This window comes from Mucor mucedo, assembly GCF_025094135.1.
Source record: "Mucor mucedo strain NRRL 3635 chromosome Unknown EV154scaffold_78, whole genome shotgun sequence".
Classification (NCBI taxonomy): Eukaryota; Fungi; Mucoromycota; class Mucoromycetes; order Mucorales; family Mucoraceae; genus Mucor; species Mucor mucedo.
In genome coordinates, this window is record NW_026252362.1 from 1 (window position 1) to 17619 (window position 17619).

The 17619-nt window shown below is 36.6% G+C and overlaps 1 protein-coding gene across 1 annotated transcript; it reads right to left on the minus strand.

Annotated features, from left to right (window-relative positions):
* Positions 1–11949: 11949 nt before the first annotated feature.
* Positions 11950–12498, minus strand: EV154DRAFT_424850 (uncharacterized protein; the record flags this gene model as incomplete). Its single annotated transcript, XM_051596212.1, has 1 exon — positions 11950–12498. A coding segment is annotated over one exon (549 nt), but the record flags the coding sequence as incomplete, so codon positions are not given.
* Between the last annotated feature and the right edge of the window lie 5121 nt (positions 12499–17619).

Sequence of the window (17619 nt, forward strand, 5' to 3'; positions counted from 1 at the left end):
TATTCTCTCTTTGGGTACGGTCCACATAGTCCATCCGCGATAACGGACGGTAAAGTTCTCAAATTTAGGCGAAGCCAAAATGGTGATACCTTTCCCTACTAAGATGTGATATAGGTATGCGACTGTAATACCTAAAACAGAAGTTGTATCTGCAATAATTCCTTTAAACCTTCATAGACGTGTATTAAAATCAGCTTAAAAAAAAGGGTAATGGTCGATGTTTCATTTTTTAGATTTAGATAAATTTTTTAACAATATTTTGATATGGACTTCACCTAACGAAGGTTATTCAAAATTCCTGGATACTTCTGAAAAATTAGCACGGAAAAAAGAAACATGTTGACAATTTCTCTCGTGCAGTCATCTACGCCATGACAATGCTGCCTGATTCCTCAAAAGTCAGCATTGTCAGAATAATTGACCTGACCCATTAAACTTTCCGTCTTACAATAGAACAATTTCAAGAACAGGATCCAACAACCTTTCAAAACGTACGAAAGAAAGCAAAGAAGGACCTCTCGAATCTCTTTTCGCCGGAAGCATCTCCAATCGTTAGCAATTCTTCTTCAAACTCTTGCGATGGTTGGTATTTCGTTTTGCATGATGACATCATCAAAGCACATGCCAGAAGAACACCAAATTGTTTTTTTCACCTGCCCAGAAGCCCGTTTATTGATTTGAGCAAAAATACTTGAACGGAATGGGTTCATGACCTGTTAAAAAAGTGAAATGAGGAATGGTCGAAGCTAGGTTGGTAAGATGAGTCGGGATTTGGCACTTCAATATTCTGTTGTACTAATCAGAGTGCATTAAAAAAAAAGGCACAAACTCCTCAAACAAATTTTTTCATTAAGAAATATATTCCGTTATGTAAGCTCTAATCCAGGTTCTGACTTTCTGGGCGAGAAAAATTGGACTTTTAGTTGGAAACCATTGAGATAATTAGGAATAAAAAGGGATATATATATTGAAATATGAAGCAAGCAAGGAAATAAAACTCTATAATCCTTATTATAAATTGGAGAGTCTGTGATGATAAAAATAGAATTCGTTTTTATAATCTATTATTACCTTAAGAATTTCCTGTTCAAATCAAATTAACAATTACCAATTATTTCTTAACTTGTCATTCAATCATAATACATATACCCTATAAATTATAAGTACCATATTCGGAGTATATTACAATTAGTGTTCGGAATGAAGATCGAAACTATCGAGGGAGCTTCGATCGTGTTCCAGTCGAAGCTCGCTCGAATGCGTTTTTTTGCAACTCGAGCTCGCTCGAAGTTTCTTCAACTCGGCCCGGTTGCAAATATGATAGCTCGAACTCGCTCGCTCTTTTTATTACACAAAGTGCACGTCAAAGTGATCTCAATTACAGAACGTTATGATAATAAAAATTGTTATTTTTTGAAATAGAAGTTGGAAAAAGAAAAAAAAAACTTTTTTGTGACCAGCCTTAACACCAAATTCGGATACTTACATCAAACTATTACTGCATCTATAAGGCGAAGGTTCACCCGCTGTCTAACATTGTCGTAAGTTGCCGTGTAGAAGGGAGAGGAAAATGATTAAGTTATAACGTAGAGAAATCGTTATATGAGATATAATAAAATTGGCTAAAATCACAGGCAGCAATTTATTGCACTGTATTAATCGATACAAATAATAATTCAAAAGGCTGCCAATATAATGCAATTTAAAGTGTCTTTGATTATCACCCTTGAGTGTGTATTGAGGCTGAAGATCATGTTAAGTGTGTTTGCAGTTTAGTATATTTTATAGCTATGATAAATTTCAACTTGTACATATGGACGTTTGAGCGTTTAATTACTAGTTGAATGGCTTAAATGTATATAAACTTTTTTTTGTATTCACTGCTTATGTTTACACAGCTTTTTTTTTAATTTCGACTGGTAGACTCCTTCCATATAAAGTATAAATCGTTACATTTTGTCACTCAAAACATTACTATGAGTAGGCATATCATTAATGTAGTTGCAACAGAGAATATTTTACTTCGTTTGTGATTTATATTGATGCTGGTAAGAAAATTGGAGATGTTTGCAAAGTGTGAACGTATATAGCAGATTACGAAGTTGATTGCGAAAGATGTACTCATGAAGTAGATAGAAATTCTGTTTAAAACGCAAACTTTTCTTTTCGGCGTTTCACAAAGTTGACATCCTTATTTAAACCAACATAGTTTTCAAGATATATAATCCCTTTGTAATACTTTTGTCCCTAATTTACGATTATCAAAGTTATTGAAAATATTTATATAAATATAAACATGACTTTGAATTGCATACGACATTACCAATTTTCAATACTGTTATTTCAAAACGTATTCCCGTTAGACAAAGACGAGAAAACCAGTAATTTGGGAAGTCGCTTTACATATCTTTAGAAAAATTATGAGAGGTTTTACAACATATCTCGCATAATTTCATAAACAGACTTTGTTACGAACGTCATTATCTATCTAATTTACTTGTTCCTTGATAAGTTGGTGCTTACAATGCAGATTTGTCACTTTTGTTGTATGAGATTTACTCGCTCCCAGATTCCACGTTTATAAGAATGCACATAGTTAACACGATAATTGAGGGCATTATCAGAAAAAAAGATTATTTCAATAATACCCACTGCAGCGGCATTTTAGGCTGCTATAACCAAAGATTCATTGTCACTTTTCGACAGTGAATTACTGATTCTATAAACCCCATCGACTAATGGTCTAAAGTAATCATAAAGCAAAACCATTTTATGACTTCAACAATTCTGGGTTGCTGTAGCGAGCTTCCCTTTCTAATAGTTTGATGAATTATAAAATTGAAAGAATAAAATCTGTCACAAAAGCATCAGTTTCTTCATTTTGATTATTTAGCAATCTGGTCCTCCCCAAAAATTAATAGTTATGATGTTCGATAATGACAACTATTACGAGCTATTGGCGCTTTTATTTTTAATGATTATCCTACTATTCTTCAATTTTAAATAGTTTATTGCACTCGATTCGAATTAGATTCTGTACTTTCTCAAGTTTAGGTGTGTTTTGCACATTAAGGCTTGAGTGTTTTGTCGTCATGAGTTTTTTGCGAATTTTGGATTAAGAGCTGAGTTGCCTGTTATCCGTGGCGTACCAGTTAGCTTATTTAGACATATTTTTTTATTCTTTTGAAAGGAACTTTATCATATTTGCCTCTAGGCCGCTACTTTTTTTCCCAGTAATGTAATTAGCTTCTCTAAGTTTTTGTATTAGTTTGTTTCCCTTACGTATGTAATGTTATCCTGAGAGAAGTGCCAAAGAGACGTTAATTCGAATTCTTTAACACATATAACAGGCACTTTAATAAGTTACTACTGTAAACATAAGCCATATCAATAGTGACTATCTGTAGAATAAATTGTTAACTTTTTGCTTCGTGTCATTGGATGTTCTATTAACTATCTCACGTTAGGTTTCACCCGATAAGCAAATCCAACATTTTTACACGCAGTAGCTGTTATAGAAGCCGTACGTAATACTGTTATTTCCTGTATACAAATTATTGCAACGTGTATACAGTTAGTATTGTAGAGTCCGTTCTATGTGTTGCTTTATCTGGTAGAGATATTATTTTGAAATGCTAAAACTCAGTCTGACTATTATTGCTTCTATCTTGATGTATCAATTTAGTATGTTGGTTTATATAGTGTTATATGCTAAAAAAAACTGAAACAAGAATATGCGTTTATAAAAATTCAAAAGCTTGATTGAATAGAAGATATTTACTAATCAAATTTTGCTATAACTAGAGCTTTGTAGTTGGCGATTCCTGTTATTTGTTCCTCGTGGACAGGGTAGAAATGATTTAACTCGCTGAAAACGTGTTGAAGTTTGTACAAAGTTTTTTTTTTTTACAAAACTTGAGTCCACTGTAAAAGCATCAATGGTATAAAAAAAAACCAGCTATAGACCAGGTTAAAGATTAACATAATAAAATAATACTGTATTTAATCCCCATTGTTACAAGGCGTGTACAATAAATTGTCTTCCTTTTTTATTTCTGAATTTCTGAATTTCATAATGCAGAACATTTTTTTTTGTTGTATTTCGATTGAAGATATTAACTTTCCAGAAATGTTAAAAACATTTCCTATACTTGGGCTTCTTTGCTGTGTGATATAAATGGGTACACAAAACATTTCCATATATGTCGAGTTAACGAACTCATTTTTGATCTTTGTATTGAGCTGAAACTTTGCCTATATCTTTAAGAAAGCATCAATAAGACCTGGTATAAGTCCCAAAGTATATAGGTCAAAACCTGTTGATATATACAAAAACATTAAAATTTGGTCGCCGTATATAGAAGGTATACAGATGACCATATACGGCGAGTAAATTTTGACCCCTGGGATTAAGATAATATTAAGTGTCATTGCGTATCATGTTCTGAACAGGCCGTAGTTTTAGTTACAGGTGAATCCTGTAAAAACTGGGGCTTTACTCCAACTTTTTATTTTCTTTAAATTTTACTCGACATAGATGGAAGGTATACAAAGCTTAAAAAAGGACTAGTACTTCCTTCGGAAGTACAATACTTCATAAAAGGTGATTTTGCAAGCAGGGAGGTTAAGAACAACTTACTAAATGTTAAATGTAATACAGTTGGATTTGTGAACAGGAAAGTTTAAATTAATTCTGCTACGTCATGTTACTATAGTTGCTGTAAAAATTTGGCTTACTTGAGTTAAGTGTGCAACAATGTATCATTTTCTATGTTAATTGTGCTTGTTGGTAGTACAATTAAATAAAAGTCTAAAGCATTTTAGTTGGGATTATTCGAGCATAAATAAAAAAAAAATAGTAAAGGGAAGAAAAGATTAAAATCAAGGCGAAATGCCATCACTAGTCTTTCAAGGACCTTAACTTTAAAGTGGCTACTATCGACATGTTAGCTGAGCATGCTTCGATCGATGCTCGTTCGAAGCTCGCTCGAACCCAAAAAAAAGTGGCGCAAGCTCGAGTACAAAAACTCGGCTAGAGCTTCGTTCGAACTGCGGCAAGATCGGTGCAAGCTCGAAAAGTTCGAACACTACATACAACCATAGGTTTCCAAAATTATATTTTATAAGTTATGTTTCATGTCGTTATTGATTTATATTTTAAATCCAACAATTCCCAGTCTCAAGAAGGTTTATTCGATCTACGCAGAAATTAGTTGAAGTAATAATTCATTATAAAAAGGACCTCTATTTTTATCAAGACAAACTCTCCAACTTATAATAAAAGATTAAAGGGTCTCATTGCTCTACTTGTTTATTTTTTATCTTTATATCTACCCTTTTATACTCAAATTATCACACTCCGATTCCCTTTTTATACGCTTTAGGGTTTTTCTCCATCAAAGTATCCCACCTATTCATGGGATAAATGAGTCTAAGAATAACTCTTCTCTGCCGTATTTCCTCCAATAAATATCGTATAGATTGACCTTCAATGTGGTTAAATTATAATAGTGATACTCTTATATTACCAGTATAATCTTGTTATAGCATTCCCAGCAGTGTCACTTACAAAACGATTAGATAAAAGTGCGGTTAAATAACAGTTTTAAATCAACCCCAGCAGTGGACAGAAAAAAAGTAAAAACTGACTTTAAATGCTTAATTGTATGTGCTTGAAAAAAAAAAAAAAAAGTTAACTTTTAACTCTTCTTAAAGACTTTCTAACATGGAGAATTACGCAGCCCTCGCAATGGCAATTATCAAAAAACGTAGAATAGACACCGCTGTTCAGTTAATCAAAATTGAATTGTGTTTAGACGGAATGAAGAGGAAGTCAAAGACAGGTGGCTCTGTCAAGGGACGTAGAGTCATTAATAGAGATAGTGAAGTAGGCTATCAGCTTCTTATGAACGATTACTTTGCCGAGAGACCAGTTTACGGTGAAAAGGAGTTTCGTCGTCGATCCCGAATGCGTAAAGGACGTTTTATGAGAGTTGTGGAAGCTGTCACCGAGCATGATCCATACTTTCAAAGAAAGCAAAATGTTGCTGGAAAATTCGGTCTTTATCCTTTGCAGAAAGCTAATGCTGCTTTCCGACAATTATGTTACGGTTTCAGTGCTGATGCGGTAGATGAGAACTTCAGATTGGGTGGAAGTACTGCGATGGAGAGTCTCAAGAAATTCGGTGCTGCAGTGGTTGATGTTTTCGGGGAGGAATATCTGAGAAAGCCCAACGAGGAAGATACGGAAAGACTGTTAGAGCAGAACAAGAAACGTGGATTCCCTGGTATACTGGGATCAATTGATTGCATGCACTGGGCATAAAAAAACTGCCCAACAGCATATCATGGGCAGTATACAGGCAAAGACAAGAAGCCAACTATCATTTTTGAGACTGTGGCATCTTGCGATTTGTGGATCTGGCATGCCATTTTGGTTTGCCTGGCTCGCCCAATGATATCAATGTTCTCAACAGATCGGATATCTTTGATAGGTATACGGAAAAAAGCGGTTCCGATATCAAGTTCAACATTGGTGACGAAGAGTTCATTTGGGGTATTATCTTGGTGAAGGGATATACCCCAGTTATGCGAACATTGTGAAGACGTATTCCGTCCCTAGACCTGGCTCTGAAGCGGTAACTATTGTTTCTACTAGCAATACTTAGTATTTCGGTTATTAATCGACTCTTCCTCTTAAATAGAACTTGTCCAAAGCATAAGCATGTCGAAAGGATCTGGAGAGAGTTTTGGAGTGTTGCAGGCTCGATTTGCCATTATCAGTAATCCTGCAAGACTATGGAAAAATGGTGATCTTGATACGATCATGAAAGCATGTATCATCATACACAACATGATTGTTGAGGATGAGCGCGACGAAAGCGATATGGAATCGTACAGATACCATAAAATGCATTCTGCTAATTCTGCTGAGGCTGCTGACATTTCTCGTGATCGTTCACATTATAGCTTCAGTAACTTTTTGGAACGTCATGGTCATATCATAGACTCATCTGAGAATTTCAGATTGAAAGCTGCCCTGGTGTCCTATCTTTGGCACATAAAAGGATTTGGAAGCTCCTCAAACAGAAATGAAAAAAGACATAATAAAATTAAATAAAATCGATTAAAAAAGAAACCAAAAGATTTATTGTTCTCTGGCAAGTCTTGCCTTTCTTGATCGTTCTCGAGATCGCTCTAAAGCTTCCTCACGATTAAACTTATAATAAAGCAATGCCGTCTCGTCACCCTCAAAATACTTCAAGTTAATCTTGAACAAGGCGTCATCTCTTTCTCGTTCACGTTGCTCGCCATCTTCTTCCACCTGACGAAGTTGGATCTCACGGGCTTGATCCATCTTTTCAATGACCTTATTAAAGTCCTCGTTTCCTTGGAATTGGATCTTGTCCAATCCATCCAAAAGCCCTTGGTACTTCGTGTCCAAATCGGTATCCTTCTAACTCTTTTTACGTCCAATAGGACGCACTGCAACCGATTCGTCACTCATGACATCATCATCGTCATCGACTGCTGCCGGCATACCAGCATCAGTAACAGCATGACTACGTGGAGCGGAAGAGGTCGGTACTTTATACTTCACGACTTTCTGCTTTTTCGCCTGGATTTTGCGATCTCTGCACTTCAACTCACTTCTCCACTTGGGGGCACCATTAAGGTCCTGAAAGCAAAGGAATTATTTGAATCGAACCTGATAATTTCGCTCAAAAAGCTTGAAACTATCACCCACCTATTTATAAAAACATTTGCTCTAGATTCTAATATTTTTAAAACAAATCTAATCGTAATTCTTACTTCGTCAGCAGCTTTACCGCTTGCCTAACGTTGTTCAATTGCAGCAGCGACACCACAAAACGTGCTGACCAAAGCAGAAACAACTCTACCATGGTCTTTCAAATGTTTTTCCGTTCTTTCTGGCCAGGCTTGGTCGCCGGCAGCCTTGAAGTCGGAAAGAACACACTTCCAAAAAACAGATGATTTAACCGAATTTCCTGCCCTAGGTTTTTCCGAGACGGCCACCCAAGACTTACACATCTGGACGTCTTGCGTAGTCGTCCAAGCATGACGCTGCTTAGGCGCAATGGAAAGAGCTTCGCTTTGCTCCGCGACATGACTCTCATCGCTGTCATTATCACAGGAGTAGTCCATGACGTTGGTATTGTCATCGTCATTGACTAACTGTTCATTGTCAACAATGAGGTTGTCAAGAACCATGTCCAAGTTAGCTTGGCCGTCGTCAGAGTCGTACATACTGTTGATTTCTTTGAGTTAATTTTTTTAAAAAGTGTAATTTTTTTATTGTCAAAGACGAATTTTTTTTTGGCTTTAAAAAATCTGTTACTTTAGCGAAATTTTAAAGTTTTTTTTTTAAAATTTCGGTTAGATAAAACAACTTCAAGCCCATTGCTGGTGGTGAAAAAAAAAAACTACGAATTTGCGCTTATATAACCGAAAAACGGATTTTAAGCGCCATTGCTGGGATGCTCTTACAGATTATATATTGGGAATGATATTATTATTGGTTGTTTTTGATTCTCATTAATCTGTTACTGAAATATCAGCTATTGAGATTTTTTTACTTAATAATTTGGGCCAATCAATATAAGAAAGTATTGCTAGACATAAGACCATGTAATTTTAATTGCCATGTTTTAGAAGATAGAAACAAGCCACTGCTTACTACTTAACTGATCCAATCACCCAGATGTTTTATATAAAAAGCGTCCTCCCGTTTGCGATGACTTTCTCTCCATAACTTTTATAAAGGATTAATAGAGACTCATTTTTTATTACTTCTTTTTTTATTGTGTTTTATTTATTTTAATATTTCAAACATCACATTCTCTGCTATTTTCAAGCGGTGAACGATTTGCATAACATACGTTTTGAACTTCGGTTATTTGTCGGGTGTGTGTCTAGGTTTGTTACATATTAGGGCACCCATTATTAAATGGCATGCTTGGTATGTTCTTGGTGCACTAACGTATCTTGACTATTCATTATAGTTCTATGCCTCTCCAAAGTACCTAGGTATCGACAATCTAATAAAATATGTGACGATTAAATTTATTATAAAGACAAAAACCAACTGATGGTGGGGTTAATACTAATAGACTAAATAATAAAGGTAATGCATACTAATTGATATTGTTGTTTAAACTTAGTAATAAATAAATAACCAGAAAATAAGAGAAAGAGAGATTAGTGGCTGTTCGGGCATTTGGACAATATGTAGGGTTACTGCACGGAACTGAATTATTGAAATTCAGGTCTGAGTGGTAATTGTGTAATTTTCTAAAAATTCAGGTGACTACTCTTCATACTCCCCGCCATTCCAGGAGAACCATGGACACAGAATTCAAGAGAAGGAGTAGGAACCGAGATATAACAACGATACGAATTCGTGGTTGGCTGAACTTGATGTCATGTAAATTTGAAACAGAATTAAATAAAATAGGGTAGAACGAAATAAAATAAAATAAAATGGAGGAAATAATAATAAAATTGAAAAAATTTGTAGAAAAAGATAAATTTGTGAGGATCGAATAAAAGTTTGTTTAATAACATAGATATAAAAACCCAAAAGAATAGAATAAAAAAATAGGGAAAATCTTGTACTAAGTAAAAATAAAATAGAAAAATAAAAATAAAATGAAAATTGGGGGAAGTTCATATGTAATGTTTTCAGTTTGGCCTGGCGTTGAATTTCCTAAGGTATTCGGCATTCACACGTCTTTTCAACTGTTTACCAAACAAGTCTGAGATAACATACGATCCATTTAAGTTATCTTGTAGCACGATAAATTTTTTTTCCATCTTCGTATCCAATTTATTGTTCTTCTTCTGTCTAACCTTCAAGACTGGTGTACCTGGTGTGAACCTTTTCATGTAAGGGTTCTCTACAAATAGAGGTCCGGATGCTTCGTGAACCTTGTTGATATTACCGTCTTGACGTTTAGGTAGCCTATCAAAAGATAATAATTGAACGACGGATTGTAGCACATCTCTTCTAGTAATTTTAGATTCTTGTCCATAAAGTAACTCAAAGGGAGAAATTCCTATAGTAGCATGCACCTTTGTTCTATATGCGTATAAGACACCAGGGATATACTTGTCCCAATTATGCGGATCATTTATTGCCCATTTGTTTAGAGAACCAGCGAGAGTACCATTCAATTTTTTACACATCTGATTCGTTTGTGGCTGGTATGGGTTTGAGAATTTTTGATGCGTTTTAATCATGTGCAACAACAACGGGAGTATTTCATTGTCAAAATGTTTTGCGTTATCACTTAACAGATGAGTAGGTGGACCAAATTGGCAGAAGATTTGTTCGCTTACAAAGCGAGCAGTGGTGGTAGCGTCAGCTGACTTGCAGGGAATAGCCAACGGCCAACGGGAGAAATGCTCAACCGCTACCAGAATGTACTTGTTACAGGATTTTGATTCGGGAAACGGACCGACGTAGTCAATTGAAAATTGTTCGAAAAGATTGTATTGATTTACTTCTGGTTTTGTAGGTAACTTAATCTTGTCCACACCAGCGAACAATTGACAAGGGACGCAACTAGCAACGTATTCCTTTAATTCATTGTAAGAGTTTCGCCACCAATAACTTGCATACAACCTTGCCCATGATGCGTTCTGGCCGTAATGCCGGTGACCATCGTGAATTTCTTGCAGTATTTTCCGTCTAGTAGATATATATGGGACGATTAGTAAACGTTGTCCAACTCTTCTGTATAGCATTTTATCTAGTATTTTGAAAGATTGCATCTTGGTTTTGAAAGCTCTACTCCTGGCCATGTTTTCACCGGGATTTCGCAATGCACGGTAGATATCCAACAGGTCTTGCTCATAAGACATTTCAGGTAACTCTTCAATTTCCATTAAAAAATGATCGTAAATATTATCTAAATCATCCAAACCTAGAACATCATCTTCTTCTTTGGTGTTTTCAGCAGGGTAGCGAGACAAAGCATCAACAACTGGGTTCAATTTAGATTTAATGTTGACCACTTCGAATTGGAATTCTTGTAACGCCATAACCCATCTTTGCAGTTTTTGACTCGGTTCAGACTTTTTTGACAGCTATGCTACGGCTTGATTGTCCGTATACAATGTAAAAGGTTTATCCATAAGGTACTTGGGGAACTTCTTAATTGAAGTTGTAACGCTTAGAATTTCCTTCTCTACAATGGGCAATCTTATTTCACCCGGTTGTAGTTTTCTCGACATGAAACACACAGGCCTTTCATCTCCTTCCTGATTGTCCTGTGCCAGACAAGCACCAATGGCTAAGTCGGAAGCTTCTGTGTATAACCGATATGGCATTTTAGGATCCGGGAAATTTAATACAGCTGCATTAATCAAGGCCTTTCTCAACACATTCAAGGATTTTTCGCAACTTTCGGTCCAGTTCCATGGCGTGTTTTTCTTGAGGAGTTCATTCAAAGGGGCTGCTATGTCAGCAAATAGCATTATATGACGACGGTAAAAACCACATAGATTAACATACGCCCTTATACCAGTTTGATTGGTAGGTTTGAGAAAATTTACAATCTTCTCTGTTTTTGACTTCAATGGAGAAATACCATAGGGTGTAACCTCGAAACCTAGCAAGTCTACCTTGTCAACCACCAGATCACATTTATTCGCATTCAATTTCATTTTCACTTCAATCATTCGTTTGAAGACCTTTTCAAGTTCAAGAAATTGATCTTCAATGGTGAGCGAATGGACTGTGCAATCATCCAAGTATACAGTAACAGATTTGTTCAGAAATGGTTGCATGGCCAGATTAATGGCACAACTAAAACAACTTGGCCCGTTGATAACTCCGAATGGTAGAGCTCTATACGAATAACAACCCCAGGGAGTAGTGATTGTTAATTTAGGAATTGAATCCTTATGGACAGCGATTTGGTAAAAACCCTTCAGTAAATCCAGCGCAGAATACACCTTGGACTTTCCTAGGTCTTCGATTACTGACGTCAGGTCAGACAATGGCCACTTATCCCTTACAGTCACCTTTTTATGAGTAATAAAATTGGAAACCAATCTTTTGTCACCAGTTTTCTTATCAACATATCTACACGGAAAAGACCATCCTTGATTCTTTGAATTGGAGGGTGGATAATGATTTGGGATTAACACTCCGGTATCAACCATTTTCTCCAGGTCTTTCTTCAATAGCTCTTTCTCTGAATGAGACACAAACGAATAAGGTCTGTTGTAAATAGGCTTAGCATTACCGGTATCTACATGGAACTCACAGAGGTTGGTTTGAGAGAGGTCTTGGTAGTCCACTCCAAAGCAGTCAACGTATTTCAAAACCAGTGCAGCCAACTGATATTGTTGGTCTTGATTTAATAGCGGATTTTGCCTAATCCTTTGACAGAGTGTACCCAATCGACGGTCATCTTCCTCTACTTCACATTCCGTATTCGGAGATATACCAGTCAGGTTTGGAGGAACCATTAATAAATCACCTTTTTCATTAACATGAGTATCCTTTGGGTTCAGATAAATCTTGTTAAATTCCAATTGGACATCCTTGAGGTCTTCGTAGTCAGAGGCCATCATTAGCAAAAACTCAGGATTATCCGGTTTTGCGCTACGGAACTTGGATTTAGCTTCACGATCATCGTAATAGTGAACATCGGCAGTAACATTGACGTTATCCGGGAGGATGAAATACCAATGGTGGTTAGGCCAGTCCGTACAAATTCTCAACTGATGCATGCCAACTCTTCCTATGATAAAATCATATTTGTCACCTACATCCATGATCATAGCATTGATAGTGGCGGAAACTGTACCATTTACGACATGTTTTAAACCTTCAATAACATCATCGCCACTAGTTTGAGTACCATCTCCTAGTACTAATGAAAGATCCGTGGGTGTAAAAGTGGTTGGGGTAATACCCAACTTGTTTGTTAAGAATTTCTTGCTGATTACAAATGGGGTGCAGCCAGTGTCCAGGATCATCTCGCATGGTAGGTCATTAATCATACCATGTACTCTGGGGAATGAATTACCCTTAGGAAGATTGGGGAACTTGATTTTTTCTTGACCTCTTACTTCTGGATCAGATTCCGCTTCAGATGAAGACAGATGGTCTTCAGTCGACGAACTATCAGCATGACCAAAGGAGTCATCTTCTTCAATCAAGAAATTTGTCAACTTGCTGTCAATCTTCTTAGTTTTTCTTGGATTTCTTTGGGGTCTAGTGATTGCTGACGTAACTAAGGTGCGTGCATTATCTCCTGAAAGCTTACAAAGGTCAAGTAGAGAGACGTTATAAACGGGTCTGCTTATGATATCTTCCATAAACTTGTTACGCTCATCCTTGTTATCTTGTCTGCGTTTGATAGCCTTGTCTTGTTGATACTTGATATCTGATGTCCATTCCTTAGTCATGGTCTTATTTTTACTAATAGTGGGAGAAGTAAATGTGGTAGGAGTAAGAGTAGTAGGTGTAACTTCGATAGGGAACTTCCTCTTTTTATGATCATTGACTACGTTGACAGTAACTTTGTTATCAGAGTCTGTTTCATGACTCCTTTTTTCTACTAGCAAGAAATCCATGAGCATGACCGTGGGTTTGCCTTGTTCCTCTTGATTGACGAATGGTTTACGAACATATCGGCTGCATTTGTAATAAACGTGACTATAATCATTGCATAATTTACAAGGTTTGGGGCAATTATCTGCAATGTGGTTGGGTTCTTAATAGTTGTAACAGATAATTCCGTTACTTCTCATTGGTGGCTTGATGGGGACTTGACTTGGTTGAGGAGCTGTTGATTTTTCAACCAATTGGCCCAGCATGAGTGATAAATTCTTGAACCAGTCAATGAAAGATGAGATTTCCATATCTGACTTGGTGGACTTCTTTTCATTCGTTTTCTTCTTGCTACGCTCTGTTTGTTTGGTCTTGTAATGTTTTTTTTATCTTCTAATGGCAAATCGTCAGCACTAGAACTATCTCCGTTATCTTCGCCATCTGAACTGTCATCTGAAGATTGATTTTCTTCGGAATCTGAATAGTCGGAATCACCGTATTCCCTAAGCGTCAAAAAATATCTTCCAAAGTTTCGGGGTGGGCGTATTTATCATAGCGCTTCAAACGTTTCGAGCGGATACCGTTCTTAAAATACTTCATCAGGTTGTATTGGTTGAGGTTAATGATCAAGTTGTTTTCTTGGACGGGGGTAAGATCAGGTATGGCATCTTTCTCTTTGATTTTGTTACGCGATACTAATGTAAGGTCTTCTCTTGATTTTTCTTGCTTGTAATTCATTCTAAGCTTCTCAAATCTCTTAATGTAGCTTTCAAATGATTCGTTTCTCGACATCTTAAATACCATGATTTTCGTAATAGTTTTCTCCAAATTAACTTTCTTTTGGTATTTAATTAAAAATTCCTTCTTGAATTGTTCCATTGTCTTGAACTTTTGAGAAATAAACCATGACTCTACAGAGCTAGAAGTAAATCAATCGTAAACCGAGTATAATGTTGCTTTATCAGACCATTTGTTCAATTCCATAGCATTTTGAAAGCGATTGAGCCAGTTAACCGGGTCTTCGTTTTTCTTAAATTGTCGGGGCTTGAATGAACCGCTCATACTTAATTAATTCAATTGAATGAGTTCTTATAAGAAACAATAGCTTTTTGACCAATTCTTGACAGATGAAGGCTAAGTGAATCTTCTGATAGACGACACCAATAAAATATGTGGCGATTAAATTTATTATAAAAACAAAAACGAACTGATGGTGGGGTTAATACTAATAGACTAAATAGTAAAGGTAATGCATACCAATTGATATTGTTGGTTAAACTTAGTAATAAATAAATAAGCAGAAAATAAGAGAAAGATAGATTTGTGGCTGTTCGGGCAATTGGGCAATATGTAGGGTTACTGCACGGAACTGAATTATTGGAATTCAGGTCTGAGAGGTAATTGTGTAATTTTCTAACAATTCAGGTGACTACTCTTCACTAAGACGAAAGATGCAACATGAATTTCTAGTGTACTATGGAAGTAATATTATAATTAAAGGCGAAACAGTTCTGCCTGTGCTGACCTAACAAGGCCATAGCCATATTAGAGCTAACAAAGGTTTATCCATGCTAAGAGCATCCCCAGCAGTGCCCGATAAAAGTCGATTTGCCCCCTAATTAAGGGAAAATTAAAAGTTTTTTACCCCCAGCAGTGCCCGATAAAAAACCCTTAACTTTGGGAAATCAAAATCTCCCATACATTTTCCCAATCCGAAGTGTTTTTTTCGAGGAAAAAAAAACATCAATAAAAAATACCCCTTTTTATCTCTATAACCATTTTTAATAAAAATGAGCAATAACAACGATTCTGACTTCGACAACGGTAACTACTCTAGTAACGATGCCAGTGATGATGGTAATGTCCATGGAATTGACGACCTGTCGTGATCGAGGCTATATACTTAATATATGACTCTATCTACACTTCTTAAATCTTCCATTTGACAATCCTAAATATAATTCTTATTGGTACTTTATATTAAATACTGATCATTTACTTTATGTACAGGCTTGACCTCATATCATCCTTCATACAAGTATAAGGCATACATTTAAATAATAACATGAATATGAAAACATATGAAGGTTACATCAGCCACGTTGAGGTGCCACAGCTATCTTTAATAAGAACTACATTTTCCCCTGAATGTTGTGCTACAAGACATACACAGTTTAAGAATGAATGTTATTGTTATTGTTATTGACATCTCATTATGGTCTTTCTATATGGGATCATTACATCCGAGTATTATCTGGATAAATCTACACATAACCGTCATCAGCCCATCTGTGATCAATGTCTGAAATAATGTGTATATAAAGACCCCCTTTTATTTGTTTAATAAAGCTTTAGTTTATTTTTGCAGTTTGATAATTTCACTTTGTTAAATTTCACATTTTATTCTTAATTCGCTATTATCACTCTCGAATTTCTCACGACCACGAGCAAAGTGGCAATGAGGATGCTGGTCCTTCCGATACCAGCAAGTTGAAGCGTTTCCGCTGGACACACGAGGGGAATGTCCAGGTGTGCAAGTCATGGTTGCGCATCTCGGAGCAGGCAGTCCATGGTAATTTGATGAAGGCGGAAGTGTTCTGGAAGTTGATTATGAACGACTTTAAGGCGGAGGGTGAGCTCGACTGGCCAGAAAGAAACGAGAAGGCCTTCAAAAACCATTGGGGGAACATTTCTGCTGCTGTCAGCAAGTACTGTGGCTGTGTCGCAGCAATCCAGCGACGCAAAAAAGCGGTAATGCTGCTGCAGATGAAGTACGTATCATATAACTATCGATAAAGGGCTATAGTAGTTTAACTCAAATAATTTAACAAATAGCTGGGGGATGCTTACAATTTGTTTCAAACAAAATACCGCGTTCATTTCGCTTTTTACGATTGTTTTTTGGTACTTCGTAGTAGTCCAAAGTGGAATGATGAGATGGCAAGAAGAGACGCGAAGCTCGTGAGAAAACAGGCGGTAAAGGCAGGTTCCAAGAGAACGATTAACGCTTCTTGTGCTCCTGGTAGCTCTGCTGCTACTGAGGTTCGGACCTCAACAGTGATTGCTGAGGATGAAGATGGTGAAAGTGATGGATCCATCATTGCGCGTCCTAAGGGACGCAAAAAGAGCAAGAACCAGGCTTCCATGGACAAGAAGATCACTGATACCTTGCTTAACTGGGAAACAAACCAGCAACAGCTAGCAGACGAATACTCTGAGATGATGAAGAAGATGAATATGTCGAACGCCATTAAGCAGGAGAAATTGGCTGTCAACCAAAAGCTTTTGGCAGTCAATCAAAAGTTGTTGGATGAGAGATTGTTCAGCGTTGACTTGGAGAAGTTCAAGGATGATGAAGAGACTTTGCGTTTCTATAAGCGTAGTCGCAAACAAGCTTTGGATCGCCTCGAAGCTGAGATTGAGAACGAAATACTTCGTACAGAAGATCTTAATGGTGAACAATAAATATGTTTAATCCTCTGTTCCATTCTCAAAATTATTATATTTTTAAAACTAGATAGACCTATACTTTTGAGTGAATTTTATTTAGAAGTGAAGTCTAAACAATTCCATACCCTTTTCGTTTTCTATGCCAGAGATGCGCGACCAAGGCCTTCTTCAATCTGAAATGTTCAGATGCATCAATGATGTTTCCGTGGAGCTCTAAATAGCTAGAAAAGCTATAGAACGAAGGATCGCGGGAAATGTCTGCAGCATCAGAAGGATTGGCAGGATGAGACTTAAAGTAATTGTTTGGAAGGGTGTCGCTCTCATCCCGCTCGTCTTCGACTATCATATTATGCGTAATTATGCGCGCCTTCATGATCATACCAAGATCTTTTCTTTTCCACAATCTTGCAGGACAACTAATTATAGCAAATCGAGCCTGCAATACGCCAAAAGCCCTCTCGATATCCTTACGGCATGCTTCTTGTTGTTTAGCGAAGTTCTATATTTTAAGAAGTCATGATTAATAGCTAGCATATAGATTTCAATATTTTAGAAACGATATTTACTGCCTCGGCACCAGG